General features: G+C 43.2%; 1 protein-coding gene across 3 annotated transcripts in view; it reads left to right on the forward strand.

Moving 5' to 3' along the window:
* PANK1 (pantothenate kinase 1) overlaps window positions 1–23,905 on the forward strand; it is a gene marked incomplete at its 5' end in the record, with an annotated part of 57,511 nt that overhangs the window by 21,368 nt on the left and 12,238 nt on the right. For all 3 annotated transcript variants that reach the window (XM_080822435.1, XM_080822437.1, XM_080822436.1), the window contains 2 exons: window positions 12,663–13,015; window positions 22,443–22,696. In XM_080822435.1, the coding sequence (XP_080678561.1) occupies window positions 12,663–13,015; window positions 22,443–22,696 (607 nt within the window). The remainder of the gene's footprint in view (window positions 1–12,662; window positions 13,016–22,442; window positions 22,697–23,905) is intronic.

Here is a 23,905-nt window from a genome sequence, read left to right on the forward strand (position 1 = left end):
TTAAGTTGTGGTCTAGCTTCTTACAGCATTCATTTTGATTCAGCTAGAGCAGTGGTTTTGAACTTGACCAGTGAGAATTACAAACCCCACCCCACCCCACTGCGAAGGATTTTCTCCAGTCCTGCTTGCATCCCAGTCTCCAGGCTGTGCCTGGCAGTCCATATTTTTAACACGTGCCTTTGGCAGTTTTTTATAATGAGGCAAAGATGAGAAAGCATGTGGTTCAATGTAGCCTGTCCTTTTCAAAAAATAAATGTCATTAGGGCACCTGGGTGGCTCAGTGGGTTGAGCTGCTGCCTTCGGCTCAGGTCGTGATCCCGGGATGCTGGGATTGAGTCCCGCATCGGGCTCTCTGCTCAGGCAGGGAGCCTGCTTCCCCCCCACCCCGCCTGCCTCTCTGCCTACCTGTGCTCTCTGTCAAATAAATAAATAAAATCTTTTTTTTAAAAAAGTCATTTAAATTTTGACTTTAAATTTAGTTGCACTAAATACTAAAATTGAAGTTGCTTTAAGGAAATAAAATTGTAAACAACTAGTTCCCCAGTTCAAATTGCAGATGCAAAGCAGACTCTGGTCTGGCATCTTGTCAATTCTAACCTGTGGCTGGATGTGGTGCAGAATGTAAACTGAAGCTAACTTCCGTGGACCCCCCCAGCCCCCTCCCCAAGGAGCAGTTGGTCTTCATGTGCTCCTTCCTGCATATGAAATTCAAAGTTAACAGTCTTTAACTCTTGATATAAAGACAATTGTGGTAATATGACACATTACAACATTTTTTTTGCCTTGAAAATTTGTATGTTTTTTTAAAGAAATTATAATATTTTCATGAGTGCCCAAAAAGGAGGCAGGTCCTAGGCACTGAGTGTGTTGTGTGTGAGCAGAGTTGGTGAAATCCGGGCCTTAGTTCTGGTGGCTGTTGGGATGACGCTTCTGCTGGCCTCAGGCGTTCTGAAAGGAATCCTTGCTATTCTCTTTTTCACTCTCGTATATGAGAATATGACATGATGATAGGATCTGATCAGGCTTTTTTTTTTTTTTAATCACCTAAAGTTGATGGGAATTGGAGGCTATGCCAGTGGCAGGAGGGTTATTGTCACACAGGGATATGTGGCCTTTCCCACGGTGATCATTTCCAGCAAACATATCTCTGCCATCAAGTGTGTTTACAGTGGCCAGGTTTAACCTACAGGTTTGGCCCTGATGGTAGTGCAGGCGGGTAAATCAGGACTCCTCCTACCCTAAATTTCCACCTGTCAAGGGTCTAACTGCTGAAACAGCTTTGTTCTTGGGGGCCTGGTGTTCCTGATCACTGATAACTTGTGCCTAGTGGATTTCAATAAGAGGTTTGATACAGGGAGGGTATTTCCTGAGCAGGGAAAGGGCTGTGGGGCTGGGGAATGCAGGCACATGGGTTTCTGGGGGCAGGACCTGCTGTCAGCTCCCTGAAACAAAAGGAAAATAATTTCTTTTTCTTTTGCATCGTTACAGTGAAGTTTTTGATTTAGAATTCTAAAATAACTCTGATTATTGGGCATCTGGGTGGCCCAGTCATTTAGGTGTCTGACCAGCTCAGGTCATGATCTCAGGGTCCTGAGATTGAGCCCTGTGTCCAGCTCCCTGCTCAGTGGGGAGTCTGCTTCTTGCCCTTTCCCCCAACCCTTCTCCCCCTGCCCCCTGCTGTGCTCTCTCTCTCAAATAAAGAAATAAAATCTTTATCCATAAATAAATAAATAAAATGACTTTGATTATTAAGATTAAATTAAATGCATTGTTAAGATTAAGTTATTATAAGCAATTGAAAAGCATCATCAGAAAAGCCAGAAGGAAAAAAAAAATTACCCTAATCCATGACCCAGAGGTAACAGCTGTTAACATTTCCACCTGAAGTTTCTAGTCTTGTTGTCTGTGCACAAATTGCTATTTGATTTTTATACAAAATTGTAATCTTGTACACTGTACCACTGCATCGCGTTTCCTTTTCACCTAACAACATATAATGAACATTCTTCTCACATCATTAAATGCCATCTTACAAAATTATTTTAATGGTTGTGTTTTGTTCTTTGTGTTAATGGGTAATCGTTTATTTAGTTTATTTAACCCATTCTGTATGTTTAGACAATAATTTTCTCACTCTCAGTAGTGAAAGTTCAGTGATCTTTTTAAGATAAATTTTTGAATACATGCATAATTATTATTTCTTTAGGGTACAGTGGAACTGATACATTAAAGAATATAGGCAGAATCTGGAGATTTTTTAATAGGTATTTCCAAAAAGCCCATGTTTCCATTCCCACCAGTGCTATGTAAGTGCTTGGGTGCTTTTCCCCTTGACAACTGGGGATTGCCATGTGAAAAATTCAAACGAAGGGAACCTGGTGTGCGTTCAGTTGAAAGAGAGCATGACTCAAGTTTCTTCGCATAGAATATTTCATGTTTAGCCGATTGCTCTGTGTGCGATAATTATGGGTTCCTTCTGCAGTGTTACCGAAACCCTTTTATTAAATTTTACATTTACCACTTCCTTCAAAGTCCTTAAATAGCTGTTAGGTTTTTAGCTCTTATGTTTTACACAGTTAAAACTATGGTTTTGGAGGACTGTGTGTGAGTGTGTGTGTGTGTGTGTTTGTGTGTTGAGGATGATGGGATGTGAGAAGTGGACACAACCTTGGTGATCCGTGAGCCCAATTCCAGCTTACGGCTTATTCAGTGGCTCAAGGAAGGAGCTTGCCCACGACCAACCTGTCTGTCTGCGTGCTGTCACTGCAAGTGACAAGCTGCTCAACTCAGACAAGTCTTGCAAAATGGGGAGCTTACTGGCTCATGAAACTGAAAATGGGTCCAAACTACTGGGACTGACCTTGGATAATCCTTGATCTTTCTGAGCCATAATTTTCTTATCTGCAAGCAGGATGTTGGACTCGACCTAAGGTCCCTTTCACCTCCTAAAGTTAAATGTTTCTGTGAATATATTAGCAAAGACTACATTATACTACCAGCTAAATTTAGACATGGTGAAGAGAAAGCTTGGCCTCAGAGAACTAATTTTTTAAGGAATTCAGTTCTGTTAACACCCTCGAATCTAAGTTAACTATTTTTTTTTTTAACATGTAGAGGTCCTTTGGCGACTTGAACATAATTAGTATTCATGTAGTGTAAAAATATCAGTGCTTTATTTTATTTTATTTCTTCAAGATTGCTCAGTGGGGAGCCCAACTTGGGACTTGATCCCAGGACCCCAGGATCATGACCAGAGCTGAACACAGATGCTTAACCAGCTGAGCCACCCAGGTCCCCCCAAATATCAGTGCTTTAAAAATCTTTTTTTCCCCTATTGCTTATCCAAACCTCAAATACATTTTCTACCCGTTAGTTAGCTCAACAGATCTATTTGGAGGGCTTCTGGGTGGCTCAGTCTATTAAGCGTCTGACTCTTGATTTTGGCTCAGGGTCCTGAGACCGAGCCCTAAGTTTAGCTCCACGCCAAACAGAGTCTGCTTGTCCCTCTTCTCATGTGCCCCAACCCTCCACTTTCACAGTCTCTCAAATAAATAAATAAAATGTTTTTAAAAATCTATTCTCAAGTAGTGGGAAAAGAAATTCAATCACACCATTCCCTATTCACAATTATTTCACCAAATTCCAACTTGGTGGAACCTCGAGAGATGTGCTAAACTGTGCGGGACAGTGATTGGTTGCTGAGTCAGACCTGTGCCCAGAGGTGCTAACCTTCCACCCAGGAAGAAATATTGGTGGATTAGTGAACTTTGCCTCACTGGGAACACCTTAAAGCTCTGGCCTGTTGTTTAAGAGGAGGTCAGGCTCCCTTGGCCCTTAAAATTGTTCCTTTGACTGGTAGGAAACTTTTTCTGCGTTGTGCTTGTTGGGGTTTTTGGTTGGTTTGTTTGTTTGTTTGTTTGGTCTTTGCTCATTGATGCTATTTGGAGTTCACTGTGTAACCCTTGAAATTTACTGCGGGAAGCATGGGTGCCTCTCAGAGACTATTCCAGGGTTCCAAAAAGGTCTTTAAGAAACAGGCTTTGTTTTAAAGCCACCGACTACCAATAAAACTTCTAAACATCTTTGCCACAGTATTTGGAATACAGATTTGGAATACAGGTTTTAAATTACTACCAGATTGCCAATCCTGGTTTGTGTTTGGAGAAATTTTAATTTTTTTATTTTAATTTAATTTTATTTTTTTAAGATTTTATTTATTCATTTGACAGAGAGAGAGAGAGATCACAAGTAGGCAGGAGGCAGGCAGAGAGTGGGGGGAAGCAGGCTCCCCACCGAGCAGAGAGCCCAATGTGGGGCTCGATCCCAGGACCCTGAGATCGTGACCTGAGCCGAAGGCAGAGGCTTAACCCACTGAGCCACCCAGGCGCCCCATGGAGAAATTTTTAGATAGAAAAAAACGCAAAGGACCTACATACCTTTTTTTCCCCCTACATACCTTTTTATTAACGTTCAGCAACCACATGTTTATCAGTGAGACTGACAGTCCCTGGATCTGGTTCTGCAGGAGAGGGAGGGTTCCAGGGAAATAAGCTGGATTTTTTTGTTTTTTAAGATTTTACTTATTTATTTTTGAGAGAGAAAGAGAGGATGAGCATGAGTAGGGGGAGGGGCTGAGGGAGAGAGAAACAGGCTTCCCGTTGAGCAGGGAGCCCCAGGCGGGACTCAGTCCCAGGACCCTGAGATCAGGACCTGAGCAAAAGGCAGATGCTTAATGACTGAGCCCCACCTAGGTGCCCAATAGCCAGATTTTGATGGAGGACACATTAGTGAGGATAGACGAATCATCTGTGTGACAACCCTCAAGTCTCAGTTCCTTAGAACAACAAAGATTTATTTCTCATTCACACTGTAAGTCCATCGAGGGGGTGGCTGGAGGCTCCATTCTGGCTCATCCTCACTCTGACCCAGATGAGGCAACAGTCATTATCTCAGTCTTGACTGGTCCTAGTCATAGAGAAGGCGTTCTGAAGGGTCTCACCACAGGCGTGAGTGCTCTTGCCTGCAAGTTACAGACACGTGTCCAAGCACAATGCACCGACTAGAGTAGGCGCGTTGCCCAGCTCAATTATAAAATGGCCAGGAGCGGAGGCGCCTGGGTGGCTCAGTGGTTTAATGCCTCTGCCTTCAGCTCAGGTCATGATCCCAGGGTCCTGGGATCGAGCCCCACATCGGGCTCTCTGCTCATTAGGGAGCCCGCTTCTTCCTCTCTCTCTGCCTGCCTCTCTGCCTACTTGTGATCTCTGTCTGTCAAATAAATAAATAAAATCTTAAAAAAAAAAAAAATGGCCAGGAGCTGCAGTCTGACCACATGGGCCTGGCAGGAAGAGAAGCAGAAATACTTGGGCAGCAGCACTAGTGACCACCACAATTTACTCTTCGGATTACCAGATAATTGCCTTGCAGGCGAAATACAGGCATTCCCGTCCCAAAGTAGACAGCCCCGAAGCCTCCCCCAGTCATGGCATCCAGATGATGGGCACGGGTATCCAAATTGGGGGGGTGATACAAAGTGGTTTTGACCTCAACTCTGGATATCTGTCCTCTTTAGCAGAAATGCTGAAGCAGTTCTGAAATCCGTCTGGGCTCGATGAATTGTAGGTAGAGGATGTCCCTTTGGGTCTTGATTGTTCTCTCGGAAAGCGGCTCCCCAGTCCATTGGTCTCTTCAAGCCTTGGCTTTTTCCAATAACTTCCTGGATCACAACGAAGGCGAGACTGAAGAATATGCCCTTTGTGGGAGCCGAGCTGCTTTCTCAGCTGACTTTAGAGGTTTGGGGGCTCGGGCGTTCTCTGGCAGTAAAACTCTTTTCAAAAGGAAGTAAGTTTCCTATCTATTTAACTCTAGTTTATTTCCATATGCCAAGCCCTCAGTCCTTGGCATACTTACGTTCCCTGGATGCCTTTGTAGTTTTCCTTCCAGCATTTCTTTATTGACTTAATTGATGATACTTTGAACCTATCAGCCTTTGGTGGGAAGCCACACCTCTGGTCTCTTTTTCCCTGAGGTATTCTAATTGAAAGAATTAACTAAGAACCCATGGTCTTTTTTTTTTTTTTTAATATTTTATTTATTTATTTGACAGAGATCACAAGCTGGCAGAGAGGCAGGCAGAGAGAGAGGAGGAAGCAGGCTCCCCGCTGAGCAGAGAGCCTGATGCAGGGCTGGATCCCAGGACACTAGGATCATGACCTGAGCCGAAGGCAGAGGCTTTAACCCACTGAGCCACCCGGGTGCCCCAAGAACCCATAATCTTAACTGCATCTTTGCTTGGAGATGTTGTAACCCTCTCACAGTGTTAAGAATGAGTGTGAGAGCCTATTCTCTTCCTTTGAACCTCACCCCACAGCTAAGTGCTGATTGTCCTCTCTTATGCAGAGCCTTTCTCATTTCTGGGTTTCATTGTTTATCTGTTGGGGAAGAGAAGCAGCTGCTTTTTCCAACCCTCCAACTCTAACTTGACGGATCCTATTCCCTCTTTTTGTTTGTAAACCAGTCAGTACTTTCTGGGTGCACTTTTTTTTTTTTAATGGTAAATTCCTTTTTTATTTTTTTAACTTAAATTCAGTTAATTTCAGAGGTAGAGTTCAGTGCTTCATCAGTTGTATGTAACACCCAGTGCTCATTACATCACATGCCCTCCTTAATGCCCATCACCTAGTTACCCCCCCCACCCTTGTCCCCTCCAGCAACTCTCAGCTTGTTTCTGGGTGCACCTTTTAAAAATGCAGCCAACAGGGGTGCCTGGATGACTCGGTCAGTAGCTCACGCAGCCCTTGATCTCAGGATTGTGAGTTCAAGCCCCAAGGTAAGTGTGGAGCCTGTTTTTACAAAAATAAATAAAATTTTAAAAAATAAAATGCAGCTGATAGTAGCCAACATATGCTACTAACATTTGACTTTCAATCTCTTCCTCAATATCTACTAATTCTTTTTTTTTTTTTAAAGATTTTATTTATTTATTTGACAGCGATCACAAGTAGGCAGAGAGGCAGGCAGAGACAGAGAGGGGGGAAGCAGGCTCCCTGCTGAGCAGAGAGCCCGATGCGGGACTCGATCCCAGGACCCTGGGATCATGACCTGAGCCGAAGGCAGAGGCTTTAACCCACTGAGCCACCCAGGCACCCAATATCTACTAATTCTTTAGGTATATTATCTGCCTTTCAAGTTATCATACATGATGGTTTTACCAAATGTTTTGCCAGCCTCCAAAATCCATTTCCTCCCTCCCTGATGGCTGACCTTTTTTGTTGCTGTTGAAGTCACTCCATTTCAAGTAGCATTCAGGTCAGGGTCCATTGCAGTAACAGGCGATACCCAAGTCTGGTGGTTTAAAGAACAAAGGTTCATTTCGTGCTTATGCTGTTTGTGCATTGAAGACCCGCTCTGTCTTCACTCCAGGGCCTAAGCTGACAGATCAGCCAACATGTGGAATGCTTCCTGTCACTGTGGGAAAGCACTGGAAGGTCTCATGCCTCTAATTAAACGTTCTGACCTGGCAGTGACGATCTGTATGTCATGGGCTCACCATTAAAGCAGTGTTCCTTCAGCATTGTTTTTGGGCTCCGTCTGTCTTGACACATACTAATCCAGTTGCTTCTCATAGCTATATAGTATTCCATCATATAAGTATATTACATTTCATTTACATACTGATGGATGTCTACAGTGTTATCAGCTTTTCATTGCTAAAAATTGCTGCAGTGAACATCTCTGTGTATGTTTCCTGGTGCACCCATGCAAGAATTTCTTTGAGAAATAGTTCCTTTTATTCTTTACTATTATGATGATTCTTTATAATATGCTGAGGGAAGGTGGACCTAAAGTCTACTGCTTATCTGTAGCACCTTGTTTGATGAATGTTGGCTTCTCATTTATGCACAACTCACTATGGTAGGAACCATCTAGAATGAGTAAATCAGTGGTGAAGGTCTTCTTGTACCCTTTAAGCTGTGTCTTCTGCTGAACATTTTTGATGAATATTCTGGAAATTCTTAAAAAATGACAACTGGTGGAGGGAGTAGAGGGTGAATGCAGACATTCTGTATCTAGAACCAGCATCACTCCCGGCAAACACAGAACAGACTCTTATCAGTGGTTCAGCTGAATTTATCAAAGCATTTGGATATTCTGGATTAAAGAACACATGAGTCATGGATGATAGCTGCACTGGGATGTTCTTCCTTCCCCTTGTTTTTTAATCTCCATCCAGTGCTTATGGTTGGGAAGTGTAAGATTTAGGTAGCCCTTAATATCAGGGAGATGAATAAAACTGTGCATTCAGAAATCTGACAGTTTCTATAAAAGCACTGAAATGTGAATAGAAGAGCATTTTTTTTTTCATGAAGGTAAGAAGTGAACACAGGTAAGTGAAAGCCGTTTCTATTGCAATTTAAACTAATGCAGTATTCCGATCTTTATTCCCTTTTACCTTAAGCAAAACTGCTAATATAACTGAATTTTCAGAACTCTACACATTTTCCCACTGTTTTGTTGGATTGCCAACAAAAGCTTTGAAATGAGCAGGAGGTGAAGCAGGAAAGACGGCAGGATTCTAAATAACTTATGAAATGTTTAGGTGTCCCCTGTCACGTTTTTAAAAGTGAGACCTCTTTGCACTTGCTTGTACTTACCAATAGACAACCAAATAAAAAGCCATGAAGGGACTCTTCATTTCCGAGGGCTGGTGACAGCTGTGGCTGAGTGAATACTGGGTTTCGACTACAGAATTAGATTATTTCCTGGGTTTCACACAGCTTGTTCTGTCGATTCTGTGCTGGGACGTCTCCTGTTTTCCATTGTCACTGAACTCTTCTTTCTTTTTTACTTCTGCATGTACTGAATGATCTGAGTGTAGAATTTTCTTCATCCCCTCCCCTAATCTCTATAGAGCCTCCACCCATACAGCCTGCCCATCCTGCCCCCCGCTAAAGATATTAACAGCCTGGAGGGATAGCCTTCTCTGTCTTTCAGCAGGCTCGTATCATCTTAAATATAGGGGTTTCCCTTCCACCTACTTTCCTGCCTTCCAGCCATCCTCCCTCAGCCCCCAGACCACACAGGGTAAATAAATGATTTGTACTTCTGGGCATCTTTTACTTCTCTCATTAACGGAAGCTTAGGGATAACAGGCAGCTGGTACAGATCTCATTCATTCTTTTCAACAGATGCCCAATATTCCTTAGTTTGGAAATAATAAACTTTGTTGAACAGTTTTCCTGTTACAGGGCATGCACTTTATTTTCAGGTTTTTGTTTTTATGTTTTTTTTTCTTTTTGAAGTTTTTATTCGTGTAAGTAATCTCTACCCCGAGTGTAGGGCTGGAACTCATGAATCAAGAGTCACATGCTCTTCTGACTAAGCCAGCCAGGTGCCCCTGTTTCGGTATATGTGCTGCAGAAGTGAGCACAGGTGCCCCTGTTTTGTTCTATTTTAATTTGGCCACTGTAAAGGGTACTGCAATGAACATTCTCCCCCCACCCTTTTTAAAGATTTTATTTATTTATTTGTCAGAGAGAGAGTGAGCGAGCACAGGCAGACAGAGTGGCAGAGGGAGAAGCAGGCTCCCTGTGGAGCAAGGAGCCCGATGTGGGACTCAGTCCCAGGACGCTGGGATCATCACCTGAGCCGAAGGCAGCCGCTTAACCACTGAGCCACCCAGGCGTCCCGCCCCCTACCCTTTTTTTATTTAAAATCAGTTTAGTTAACATATGGCGTATTATTAGTTCCAGGGGTAGAATTTAGTGATCCATCAGTTGCATATAACACCCAGTGCTCATTATATCAAGTGCCCTCCTTAATGCCCGTCATCCAGTTATCCCATCCCCCCACCCACCACCCTTCCAGCAGCCCTCAGTTTGTTTCCTAGAATTAAGAGTCTCTTGTGGTTTGCCTCCCTCTCTGTTTTTGTCTTACTTTATTTTTCCTTCCCTTCCCCTACGTTCATCTGTTTCGTTTCTTAAGTTCCATGTATGAGTGAGATCCTGGTATTTGTCTTTCTCTGACTGACTGATTTTGCTTACCTTAATACCCTGTAGTTCCATTCATCTGTCTGTGGACATCTGGGCTCATTCCATACTTTGGCTGTTATGAAATTGCTGCTGTAAACATTGGGGCGCATGTGGTCATTCGAATCACTGTGTTTGTATCCTTTGGATAACTACCAGTTGTGCAGTTGCTGGGTCGTATGCAATGAACATTCTTATACTTACCCTCAAATATGTATGGTCCAGGAGAGGGATTAGCTGGCTTAAAAATGTATGTGTACTTTTGATTTTAATAGGTGCTGCTAGAGTTCTTCCAAATGATTAGCCTAGCAATATTCCAGAAACTTCCCCCATCCTGTCCAGTAGTAGGTGTCTTTCTTAGTATGGTAAGAATGGATTATACCTGCAACACTGATTGCATAGCCCAGGCACCTGTTGACATGCCAATAAAGTATTTCAGTGGAGATTGAAACTGGGGTTCTGGCCAGCCTACATGATTGGGGGTGGTTGTGATTTATATATATATACATATATAAATAATATATATATATAAATCATATATATATCTATGCATATATATATATATATATTTCTGAAAGAATCCATAGGAAGTTTAGAGTAGGGAGAGAACTGGAGACCATTCTGCTGCTGCAATTCATTTCTTTCACAGTAAGGGACTTGAGACCCAGAGAGGCGGAGGGAGTGGCAGTGAGCTGGTTACTGACTGCTATTTATTGGAAGCAGTTGTGAATCCTGATTTGAGGTTTGACCTTTTAGCTGCACTGTGGGCCATGCTGACCGTGAGTTTTAGGGAAGGGACCAAGAAATGTCATCTGCGAGTTGAACTGACTGGTAGGTGTGAACTGCTTCTGGTTTTCTATTATCTCCTGCTGGGACAAGCAAGCTTCCCAACCTGCACTGTGGGATTTGCTACGCAAACTTCCGCAATTACAGTAGGACATTGGCGACCTTGGTCTTGTCCATAGAATCTGTTGCTCTTAATCTTTCGGAGAGTTTGGGGTTTTAGTTTGCTATACTTGTTAAGAGTTACTGCTTCCAAGGGTGGAGCTGCTGGCTTGGATGACAGCTCAGATGTCCGCAGGGAAGCACTGGAGAAAAACACTGCATGTACAGGGATGGCTTCTTACTACGTACCTCTCCCCGCACCCTCCCCAACTGACTGATGAAGGGGGCTACGAAAAAAGAACTGCTGGAAGTCTCCCTCGTGTTCCTGGCCATATTCTCTGTGTTGGACAATACACAACTTGACTAGGGCTCAGATGGATGTTCTCCAGGGCTGAATAACATAAACTCCTGAAAGAAGTCATTTGAGCTCCCTGTATCTTTAAACTCAGCTTTAATATTCCAGTTTCACATTTAGCCTATGGTGTCTGCTGAGGGAAGTGAAAAGGGAGACCCCGGATTTCGCAGTCTCATTTGGGTTTGCTCTGTGTTCATCGCAGAGCATCTGACAGCACAGTATTAATTTTCTAGGTCGCCTCTAAATGAAGTCGGGGTTCGGGGAGCTCAGCCTGTTCTTTAAATAACAAAAAAAATTATAATGATGGAAATCTGTTACAGATAAGCATCTCGAGCAGATTTGCTACATATATTTGTATATATATACATGTAATGTACACGCACGCACACACACACAAACACACATGCACACACCGTCGTCCCCAGAGGTATACCTTCGTGTTGCAGACCTGGTCGGGCGCTGTGCTTATTGCTGGTCTTGCCTGTCAGAGACCATGGTTCTTCTGGTTTAATAGTTCCCGAGCCTGCAGAATGGAACCACGAGGGAACTTGCAGAAAATACTCATGCCCAGGTTGCAGCCCTGAATAAAATCAGAACAAGTGGTAGAGGAGATGAGAATCGGGATCATAAAGGTGATTTCTAGCCCACAGCTGAGTGGAGGACTCCTTAGCAGGCCATTTTGAGGCGAAGAGAGTGTCTCTGCTTCATGAAGAAAGAAATGAGCTATGACAGGAGCTGTTTGTTCTCTTTAGAGTTATGCCGCCGTAGGGTCATCATCTCTCGTAACCCACTCACTTCCTCCTTCCTGCCTCTTCTGTAGGTTAAAGCAGTGGACTCATGTCTTGCAGAATGAGCTTGTGGAGACAGAAATTGAATGCTGTAACAGTTGTCATTGAAAAGTGCCCTAAGAGTGCGCCAAGTGGGTTAGAGACCAGCACACCCCATGGTACACCTAGCATAGCCTGTTTTTCCCCCAGTGTTGGAACAGACCACTGTTTCTTTGGCCGAGATGCTGATAAAATCGTTAGCATTTGGGAACCATGGTGTATACAGATCTAGATCTTTAAGAGTTGGAATTGTACTCAGCTTGGGAAGACACTCGAGCCCTGAGAAGCCCTGGGAATTGAGACGGGCCTAGGGGCCTACTCCTGTTTTCATCTCAGGCTCAGAGGCAGACTCTGAACAGAGAATGGGCACAATCATGGGCGCCATGTAAATGGTGAATGTCTCCTTCCTTGCCTGTTTCTTCTTTTAGGCACATAGAGTTGATGGTAGGGGCATTGGATGTTCAATGCACATACAGATGTGACACCACTGAATTTCGTGATCGGATATGCAGAAATTGAGCATCTTGTTAAATGCATAGAATTCAACAGTACTCTCCTTCTGTCCTCTAGCATTCCCCTGGTTCGGCATGGATATCGGTGGAACACTGGTTAAATTGGTCTACTTTGAGCCAAAGGATATTACAGCCGAAGAGGAACAAGAGGAAGTAGAGAACCTGAAGAGCATCCGGAAGTATTTGACCTCTAACACAGCTTATGGGAAGACTGGGATCCGAGATGTCCACCTAGAACTGAAAAATCTGACCATGTGTGGGCGCAAAGGGAATCTGCATTTCATCCGCTTCCCCAGCTGTGCAATGCACAGGTTCATCCAGATGGGCAGTGAGAAGAACTTCTCCAGCCTTCACACCACTCTCTGCGCCACAGGAGGCGGGGCGTTCAAGTTCGAAAAGGACTTCAGAATGGTAGGGCAGCTCTGTGCTCCTTAAACAACAAAACCGCCTCTCAGAGGAGGAAAGGAAGCCTCTCCCGTGTCCATAATCACGGCTTCTCGTGTGGAAGAGCTAGACTGGAGCCTTGGGGCTCCGGACTGGTTCATGTCACCTCTCTGTGCCTCAGTTCCCTCCTGTGTCTGGATAGTTCGTACCTCCTAGGGGGGTTCCACGCAGGATTAAATGAGGAAATACATACTTGGCATTTAGTAAATGCTCACGAATATTAGCTATCGTCATCATTTTTGTTACAGTTGCTGCTGCATGATATGCTAAAGATAAGATGATATCAGTCCCTTTCTGGAGTATTTGAGAATTTTCCGCTGATTTTTAGTACAGTGCCATGAAAAGCGTAGTCATCATTCTGGTTCTGTAGGCCCCTCTGGAGAGGCTTCCTATAAATCCTATGAAAAATGACAACGGCTGCCTACCTGTTGTTGGCTCTAAGTGTCTTTTTTGTTTTGTAACTATCCCTCAGAAGTTTTGTCCGAAACAAAAGGAAACATTTGGTTATTATTTGTAGGTGGCTTCCTTTATTAGTGAGGAAGGTTTTAGGATTATGGTTTTAGGTGTTTAGAATAATGCTGTCTTCTGCGTGGCCATCCGTACCAGCTCTGCGCTGCTTGTGTACGTTTCACAGATCTGGCTACGTGGAGGACATGGATGAATAAGATAGCTCCTGTTTCTCTTTATTTAGTCATTTAACAGCTGTGTGTGTCAGTTTCCCCATCTCTACAGTCAAGATAATCTCTCTACTGTCCAGCCTCAACTCACAGGGAATAAATATCAGAAAAAAGTGAAATAAAAGATACTGAAAATAAAGAGATAGGAAGGTTAACTAGGTCCAACAAAAGTGTCTGAGTGTTCGAGAAGAAAGGGTTGGAAGATTTGGGGTGAGTCTTGCCAGAAAGTTGAAAATCTAGTAAGTGGTAAAATACATTTTTTCAAAGCCTGGTATGCCAGTTGGTGCGTTCTGTCATGTAACTAGTGTAATCTAGTCTTGCTGTAAAGTCTATCATTAATGAAGAAGTTAATGAAGCAAATGAAGTAGTTTCCAGGAGAGCTGGCAGTGGAGTCCTAGCACAGTGTCCTGGGTGAGACGGACGATAAGCAGGTTTTGGCTTTTTCTTCTGGGTCCCCTTTCCCAGCCTATCCGTGGAATTTGATGCTGCCTCTCACCTGAGTGGTCTGTGGCATCTTTTTCCCACCAAAGGGACCCAATGACCAAAGAGTTTTGAAACTGAAAAGGCTGAGATCCAGGGGCATGAAAATTAAATTTGAGTTCATACTTGGAAGAGCATTGAACCTGAATTGCAATGTTACCTCTTGTGTTTTACTAGCCAGACGACTTTGGGTGAGGCAGATCCCTTCTGGGGCCCACGGTATTACCATCTGCAAAAAGGTGGCAGTAAAGCAGAGAGAAGAGGGAGGAGTTCTAGGACATCAGAACACAAGGTCACCTTTGGAGACCAGGAAGTACAGCATTCTTGTGCTGCATGGATAAAGAAACTAAAGCTAAGGAGGGATTAAGGGACTCTAGTAGTGCCTCCTCGTAAGAGCGGGGGTGTCAGCTCAATTCTGACTCAGAAGAGTACGTTGACCCAGCCCTAGTGCTGAGAACTCTCCAGGTCACCCTATCTGGACATCTCCACTAGGGAGCCTGAAGAACCCAGGTGACCTGGGGCATTTATGCAACAATCCTCAATGCCTCTGTTCCTCCTTGGGGTAATGTACGTTCTGGGAAAATGTTACTCAATGGATGTTGGCTGTGAGCAAGTGTGTTTCTCAAGGTTCTGAGCTGAGAAAGGTCATATTTTATAATAACCAAGATAAGGAAGCTTCTGCTTCTTCAGGCAGGCTGTGGGAGCCTAGTGAGTAGACTGGAGCCAGGAGCCAGTCCAGAGGATTGCCCAACAGCCTGGCCAGCCAGGGGCACACGTCCGTGAAAAAAGGAAAAATGTTGCCTTCTGTGTCCGCGCTCAGTCTCAGCCGAAGTGAAGACGGAGCGGATCTTTTCCCGTAGCCTGTCGGTCCGTTCGCTAAGTGACGTGCCCTTATCCTTCTAAAGTGTGGGAGGATGGATAGGTTTTCTCATCCTCTTTCCTAGGCCTCTGTTCACTCACCCAGTAAGTGTTCATGTGCTCCTTCCGTGCACCAAGTACTGTTACGAGCCAAACAAAGCCCCTGCCCTCCAGGAGCTTATATTCTTCTAGTGTGAAGAGATGGTCAGTAATTAAGCAAATGAATATGGAAGTACAGAATATACCACTATATCTTACCTCTGTATACCTGATATATGTTATGGAAGGAGAGGGAAGCAAGGCAAGGAGGATAGGGAGGGTTGGGAGAGTTTTAGTGTGATGAGGTGATATTGGAGCAGGAACTGGAAGTAATGAAACAAAGCAGACCAGTATCCCAGGAAGGGTGTTTTAGGAAGAGGGAACAGTAAGTGCTAAAACCCTTAGGTGTGCTAAATCCAAGCTCTTCCCTCTTTTTCCAGAATAGAAAAATAAAACCTGGTTGTAAATGATCAATATTTACTATTGTAATATTAAGCAATCTGACAAAATAAAGCAGTGCGTTTTTTTATATATAGATAAAATATGATTTATATTATATATCATATATAATATAATACATATTATAAGACATGTGTTTTAAAAACCTAAGTAATTAGAACTAACTAAAGGATATTCAGCAGACCCTGAATAGTTCATAATTGTTACATCTAATGATTATATCCTTTTCATTTATAATAAATATACTTAAATCCTCAGATAATGTCAACTAGTCATCATCCAATTTTGAATGTATAAGAAAGAGCTATAAACCGCAAGACAAGCATTAAGTTAGACTCCCATGTAGAAGACTTTCAGCTGATCAAAGCTACATTTCTTGTTTCCTTTTTTTTCTCTTTCTTCCTTCCTTCCTTCTTTCCTCCCTTTCTCTTTCTCTTTCTTTCTGTCTCTCTTTCTCTCCCTTCCTTCCTTCCTTGTTTCCTCTCTGCTTCTTTTAACATTTTAGGATCACTGTCACAAATAAACTTTGACTGGCAAAAATGAGCCTTCTAAAGTAATGATACACCAAAATGGACACAAAAGAAAAACTTAATCTAACTACAAATGGCCTAAGAAAGTGATAAGACAATGAGGAATCCCACCATTGAAGAAGGAGATCCTCAGGGGGAACGCTTGGCTATCCCCTGTCTCTATTTCTGTGAGTTTTGTTTTGAAGAACCCACCAAGAATATTTTATGTACCAAATCTAATATTTTCATCCACAACTGCACTTCCTAACTTCAACAAGAGTATTCTTTAAAATGCAAAGTATTCTTTTTTTTTTTTTAAGATTTTATTTATTTATTTGACAGACAGAGATCACAAGTAGGCAGAGAGGCAGGCAGAGAGAGAGGAAGGGAAGCAGGCTCCCCGCTGAGCAGAGAGCCCAATGCGGGGCTCGATCCCAGGACCCTGGGATCATGACCAGAACTGAAGGCAGATGCTTTAACCCACTGAGCCACCCAGGCGCCCCTAAAATGCAAAGTATTCTAACAATGGAGAATGTATAGGGAAAAAAATCATACTTTTTATCTACCTACCTCTTCATTATAATAGATACTTTTCCTTGTGAATTTTGTTTGGTCTAAGACTAACTTTAATTAGAAGCGAGAAGTGACTCAGTTACTTTTCAAAAAAGACCTATCCTCTAACAAACAGGACGTAACAATAATCGTATTTGGTTGACTTGAGATTTAGGGAACAGGAAAGGATCTGGTGGCTTTATGATACTTTTCTCAAGGTGTGAGCACTTAAGACTTGGACTTTCTTAAGCCAGAAATCTCTAAGGAAACAATCTAGAAAAGTTAAGAATAGTGGAAAAATTATCAGGAGGAAGGAGGATAGTTGTGGATATGTGAAATTCTAAATCTAAGGTGGACCATTCAAGAACATTTATTAGCTTGGCTCCTATTATGAATCCAGAGACCGATTCATGGCATTGAGGCAGGGTGAGGTTTGGTAGACACTGTCATTCTCTGCTTGGATTTGGCTTGACCCTTGACCACTGGTCTGTGGCCTCTTTATCATTGGGCTCAGGGAGGAAGAAGCCATCTTTGAGGTTTTGTCCTACTTCTCACTCACAGAATGTGTTTGAAATTCATCTCTCTCAGGTCTTCTAGGTCTCATTGGGGAAGAGGAAAGAGCCCTGAGTGAAATTTGTAATTCAGAATCAACTATTTTATATGCAGATTATTCTCAGTTTAGTAAGATAACCTTTTCTGCTACTTCCAATGATTCGTGGAGCCTGTCCTCAAAAGTACCTTGGGAAGTGTAAGGTATCATAAAGATGTGTATTTTATTCATTTCTGAAATATAATGTGGTGACTTATTTCTCAGTTACAGGGGAGTAGTATCACTGGTTTGGGGCAGGTCCAGAGAATAGCCTCATAGGAGTAACTATGGAATCTCTTGGGATGGCTTTTTATTGTTTTACCAGATTTATCTATTTAACTCTTTCTTTAGTATTTTTGACAGACTGAGCTGAAGCACATACGGACAACATTTTACAGTTGTATCCTTAACGTGCCTTGTGTTTAGGATCCATATTTTTTCCCTAATACTAATAAACTGGAATTGCTGAATTCCCTCCACGAATTAGAGTCTTCAGTGTGGAAATAGTGTTTTGACTAGCGGACTAGTGCATTTCAACTTGAGATAAGAAGACCCAAATTATTTTACTCCTCATGTAATTAAAACCCATATGTATAGTTCTTTTTTTTTTTTAAGATTGTATTTGTTTGACAGACAGATCACAAGCAGGCAGAGAGGTGGTGTAGGGGGAGGGAGGCGGGGGGGGTGCGGGGAGGTGATGGGGGGCGGGTGGGAAGGGGTGTGGAAGAAGCAGACTCCCCGCTGAGCAGAGAGCTGGATACGGGACTCAGTCCCAGGACCCTGAGATAATGACCTGAGCTGAAGGCAGAGGCTTAACCCACTGAACCACCCAGGCGCCCCCCAATATGTATAGTTCTTTACAGTATCCAAAACATTTTTACAGAGGCGTCTCATTTGATTCTTGAAGGTAGCCCTGTGAGTTATCTAGGCCAGGTGCTGTTAGGGACAGTATGTGATCTTACCCAGTGTCTGTTCTCACTGGGGTCACAGACTCATCTCAGTTCTTCAACTCCTACTACTCTGTGGTCCAAGGCCCAGCAGCATCAGCATCACCTGGGATCTTGTTAGAAATGCAGTCAGAAACTCTGGGAGTGGAGCCCAGCGATCTGTTTCAACAAACCTGAGTGATTCTGATGGCCCCTATAATTCCACTGCACCCACACACTTGCTTGAGTGACTTTAGTACTAGGCACAACCACGTTAGTTCATCATAGTTGTAGTTTGAAAGTTTTTTCTACTCTGCTTCTTGGGATCCAGACTAGGTCACTCAACCCACTGACCCCCAGTGATATATTTCATCCACAAAATGGGTCCTAATAATAATAGCTTCCTTGCCTGAAGTCCTGCAGATGAGATCCATGTAGTTTTTTATTAGCTTCCATTATTTACACAAAACTTATTTGAGTCTTAGGAGAAGCTGAGGTTTGTTTCTTTTATATTTGGGGAGTGGTTTAAGCGTAAAGATTTAGGAAGTAGCAGAACCCATATTTTCTGAAAGTGCTTAGGAGACTTATAAGCAGTGGGGTGCTGGGGCCAGTTCCTACAGGCTTAAGAGAGCCCATTGTGTGCATGTCTTCCCATCTCTGTGTTTAGTGACACCATGCTGGTACCTTGAAATTAGCCATCATAGGGGCACTTATAGCACAGAAATTGGTGAATGCTATAAACCAGGGTTTTGCTCCCGGAGAGCTGGTTGTTAAACATTTACCAGCATACCTTGGTTACAAGGTTATATTCACATGAGCTATAAACTTCATCTGCATGTTTGCTGAATCTGATACTCCAGATCTGTCATCACTTAGGACCCATCATAGAGATCAGCATTTGAATGCATATAAAATTAATAGGATGGAAGTCAGCATCAACCTACAGATATGTTTGGTTGGCCTGCAATATTTACAAAAAAGAATTTTAAATAGCTCTCAATTAATTAATTACGCTGAGCTCCCATTATGACATGGCGACAAAGAGCTGCAGGTGAATTGTAAATCTGAGTGTATTGTCCTCTGTGTGTTCTATTACTTGACATCTAGCCCAGGGCTTCACTCTCTTTGTGGTTGTAGGCATTTGCTTTTGCTACTCCTGATAGAAAGAAAACTAAGCCCAGAGACGTGTTTCTCCATAGCTAGGATCTGAACATGCTAAACGTTGTAGAGTCCACTCAATCGTATTTACCAACTGCAGAGTGTGAGAAGTACTTCCCATCTTGTTCTGAATTTCAGATGGCCTGTGTGAATATCCCAGTAATGATTTGATTCACGGCTTACATTTGGGAGCCTGGACTTTTCTCTGGATGGTGAAGACTTTTAAGGAAGGTCTCTGTAGGTCTCAGTGAAAGAGATGAATGTTCCTGTTTCCCAGTTTGGGAATGCAAGACCCAGGCTTCAGAAATATCTATACTTCACTAAAACGTATAGCAGAGGTGTCTTTTTGCTGCTGACACTGTATTTGGAACTGAATTTGATGAGCAAGGTGAGATAACAGTGTTTTCTTTCAGATCAAAGTTGTGTGTGCTCAGTGTATTTACATGGAGAGGTTTTTCTTTCTCCACAGTATAGGTTCAGGATGTCCAGCCGGACACAGTGTATCTCTGGCTGTGTTTGTGATGTTGGCCCTGGGCATGGGCGGTCGATATTGTTGATGGATCTCTGATTAATTTTTAAGCAGGTTAACCCACGGTCCCATGACAGGCTGACGAAATTGCTACTTTTCAGTTTGGTTTAATCCAAGAAGTGAAAACTTTCCCTGTCCCACTTAACAACTGTTTTTTAAGCAATTATTGTGGGGTGGGCTTTGAGCATAGTGCTCAGGGGCACCTGATGAACCAGAAAACCAGACAGAATGTGATTAGTTCTGTAAGTGGAAGAGGTTAATAGGGCTGAGGAATGGAGAGGACAAAGACAGCATTTACACTGCTGTGTCTCACTACCCTCTTTCAGGTCTCCAGGTAGTTCTATACCCAAAGTATTACCCCCTTAAAACGTGTGTAATTATTTGCATCTCACCCAAAATTTTTACTCAGTAAAAAATGAAATGTTTGGAATCATTTATGAGATAGATTTACTTTATCAGCTAGTGTCATTTAGGATGATGTTTTCTAGGGACCTCCTTTCTACTTGCTAGATGGTATGCTGTCCAATTCATGAATCACTGAATAGAGCCAATTAGATTTTTAAATTAAAAAAACAAACAAACAAACAACAAAAACAAAACCCAGAATGATTGTTTCTTTGTATCAAGAAAATTGCACCACCTTGCTGGTAACCTAATTCTGCTCTCTGGGCACAGATTTAGTGGAGTCCGTTGAATGGGAAATTCAGATGAGTGATGTGAAGTCAAGAGTATTCTTCCAGCTCTTAACTTTTGTAATGAAGATGATGCCTTTTTGGCAAATTTTCTAAGTATAGTACTTGTTTAGGTTGTTTCCTGATCTCAGAAGCAGTATGCATTGTGAAAACAAGAGAAGAATAAGGAGCCCCTGGGAGTTTTTTGCTAGTTGTTTCACTTAGGGAAAGTTATTTAAGCTCTGAGAGTCTTAACCATAAAGTGAGGATAAAACATCTACTTAGAGGATTTTGTGAGAATTAAATGATCTAGTTCTTCGTGTATAATAAATAATAAATACTAGCTATTATTTTCTTAAAGATATTTCTTTAAGAATTTGAGTTAGAGGGCTCCTGGGTGGCTCAGTGGGTTACAGCCTCTGCTTTCAGCTCAGGTCATGATCCCAGGGTCCTGGGATTGAGCCCCACGTCTGGTTCTTTGCTCAGCAGGGAGCCTGCTTCCCCCCCCCTCTCTCTGCCTGCCTCTCTGACTACTTGTGATCTCTGTCTGTCAAATAAATAAATGAGATCTTTAAAAAAAAAAAAAGAATTTGAGTTAGATCTCCATTGGTTTGGTGTCATGTTGGTGATCATTAGATTTATTATTAATATTTTGTTGTTGTTACTGTTCATGGGAAATGGTCATCAGCCCAGACATCTGGATCAGCAGTGATACTACTTTTGGGGACTGTGAATTAAACTTTGAAGGATACAAGGTGGCCATTCTCCCCTAAGGCTGTCCCATACCCAACTCAACCCCATTTACTTTTTTTCTCCCTATATCTGGGAGAATGGGGGTTTTTGTGTCATAGGAGCATGAAAGGATACTTCACTCCCGCTATTCATAAAGCAGCCAACATTTTTTGAGCCCTTTGTGCATATATTATTATTATGAAATCTTTACAACAACACTGTACGGTGGATAATATCCCCATTTTACAGAAAGGCAACTGAGATCTCTCAAGTTAAATAACTTGCCCCGTGCCCCTCTGTTAAGTGCTAGAGCTAGAATTCAAAGCCAGGTCTATCTAACTGCAAAGCCCAAGCCTGGGAAAAGGAGAGTTGGGTTTTATAGGCTCAAAGGTCATTGCCCCCAGGTCCTGGCTCACCATGCCTTGCTCAGGACATGTGTGGGCAGGTGTGGCGTTTTTCCTGCTTTCAGAACATTCTCACTCTCCTCCCTCCGTGGGAAAGACCTGGTCTTAGTGATACCCTGTATTGGTTTCCTGTGGCGGCCCTAACCAGTTACCATGATAACAGAAACGTAGTCAGTCATAGTTCTAGAAGTGACCAAAATCAAGGTGTTGGCAGGACCATACCTCCTTCTGCAGCTCTCGAGCAGATTCGATTTGCTTCTTCCAGCAGCTTCTGGTGGCTGTGGGTATTCCTGGGCCAGTGGCGGAGTACGCCAGTCTCTGCTTTCATCTTCACAGGGCCTTTTCACTCGGTCCATCAGATCTTTCCCATGTGTCTCATAAGGAAGCTTGTCACTGGATTTAGGGTCCACGCAGATAATCCGAGATGTACTCTTCATCTCAGGATCCTTAACTCAGATCACATCTGCAAAGAGCCTTTTTGAGAATCAGGTAACATTCGCGGGTCCTAAAAAGGAGGACCTGGATATACCTTTCGGGCCACCAGTTCAGCCCATTACACACACTCCTGGAGGCTTTTCCAGCAACCAGGTAACTTCCTGTCCTTCCATTCCCACTGTGTGCAGACATAAGGTCCAGCAAAGGCTGCTTTTGTGTCAGAGTGATTAAGGATCTGCAGGGTTTTGCAACTTGGAGTTTGAAAGATATTTCCATGCTTTTATGGCTAATGACATGTGTTTAGTCCAGCTGAAAGCCCCTAGGGCTTCCCCTGAGGTGGTCATAGCATCTCTCACGAGGTTTTGTTCTCTTTCAGATTGCTGACCTGCAGCTCCATAAACTGGACGAACTGGACTGTCTCATTCAGGGCCTGCTTTACGTCGACTCCGTTGGCTTCAATGGCAAGCCGGAATGTTACTATTTTGAAAACCCCACAAATCCTGAATTGTGTCAGAAAAAGCCGTACTGCCTTGACAACCCATACCCTATGTTGCTGGTGAACATGGGCTCAGGGGTCAGCATTCTTGCAGTGTACTCCAAGGACAACTATAAAAGAGTCACAGGGACCAGGTAAACATGGTTTCTACTAGGAGAACCTTTCTGTACCCAAACCCAGGCCTCTTCCTTGAAGACCAGTTGACACAAAGATTACTTGTATCCAATACAGTTTTCCAAGAAAGATTTTATCCTTCTCAGCCAACTGGAAAAGATTTATTGCATGATATGTTAAAATAGTAAGAGGGTAATATATGGAAAGGGTCATAAAACCTAGTCCTTAGCTTGCTGGAAACGGGTCAGGTTGAGGGAAGAAGGATCGCACACACCACAGCAAAAGGCAGTATATGGTGGAGTGCCAGATGGATGGCGGGGACAGGAAGAAAATAGAATCCAGAAGAAAGGATGCTTGGGATGGTCAGAGAGGGCCTCAGAAGAAAACTTCTTTTGGAATTTCCTTGGTGCCTAGCACAGGATGAATTGCTTGACATAATCCGTCATTCCAACCAGTGAACCAAACTGGGTTTACCAAAAAAATGTTTTTTACCCTCAGTTAAATGTTTTACCCTCAGTTACCTCAGTTAGATGTTCCACCTGAATGCTGGAATAGTTGGCACGCCTCACCAGGCATTTCTGAGTGCTCCGGACAGGAAAAGAGCCTGTGAGGAAAGCCGGGCAGGGGGCCATGTTCTCCAGCCCACAGGCCCCAAGGGCAGATGTGCTCAGCTTCCTGTTAGTAGCGATTTGGCATTGGGCAAAGAATCTCGGGTCAGAAATCGTTGAGAAATCCTAGTGTGAACGTAATTTTCAAGTTTTTCTTACTTCAAGTAAAGGCTTTGGTCTGAGACCAGAGAAGCTGTTTTTGGAGGAGTAACTTAAGGAACGAGGGCTATGGGGCATGTGCTTTGGACATGATATCGAAACCATTGTTTTTAAAAAGATGAAGATATCATGTAACTCCTCTGGGCCTCAGTGTCCTTGTTTGTGCCTTTAAGGGGGTTATTTCTTAGTTAGGTCCTTCGGGCATTTCCAGCACTGAAATTCTGCAGCACTGCTTGTCGTTTGGAAGGAGAGCACTGTTTTTCTCCTGTCTGTCCATGACCCATGATGGGCCTGCATTAGTCAGTGACTCACCACCAGGGAAGGGAAGGTTGAGCCCCCCAGGGGATTTTGGCAATGTCTGGAGATGTGTTTTTTGGCCCTCACAATTGGAGATGGGGTGTGGCCGGAATCTAGTGGCTAGAGGTCAGGGGTACAGCTAAATATCCTACAATGCACGGGAAA

Source organism: Martes martes (genome assembly GCF_963455335.1).
Source record: "Martes martes genome assembly, chromosome: 14".
Classification (NCBI taxonomy): Eukaryota; Metazoa; Chordata; class Mammalia; order Carnivora; family Mustelidae; genus Martes; species Martes martes.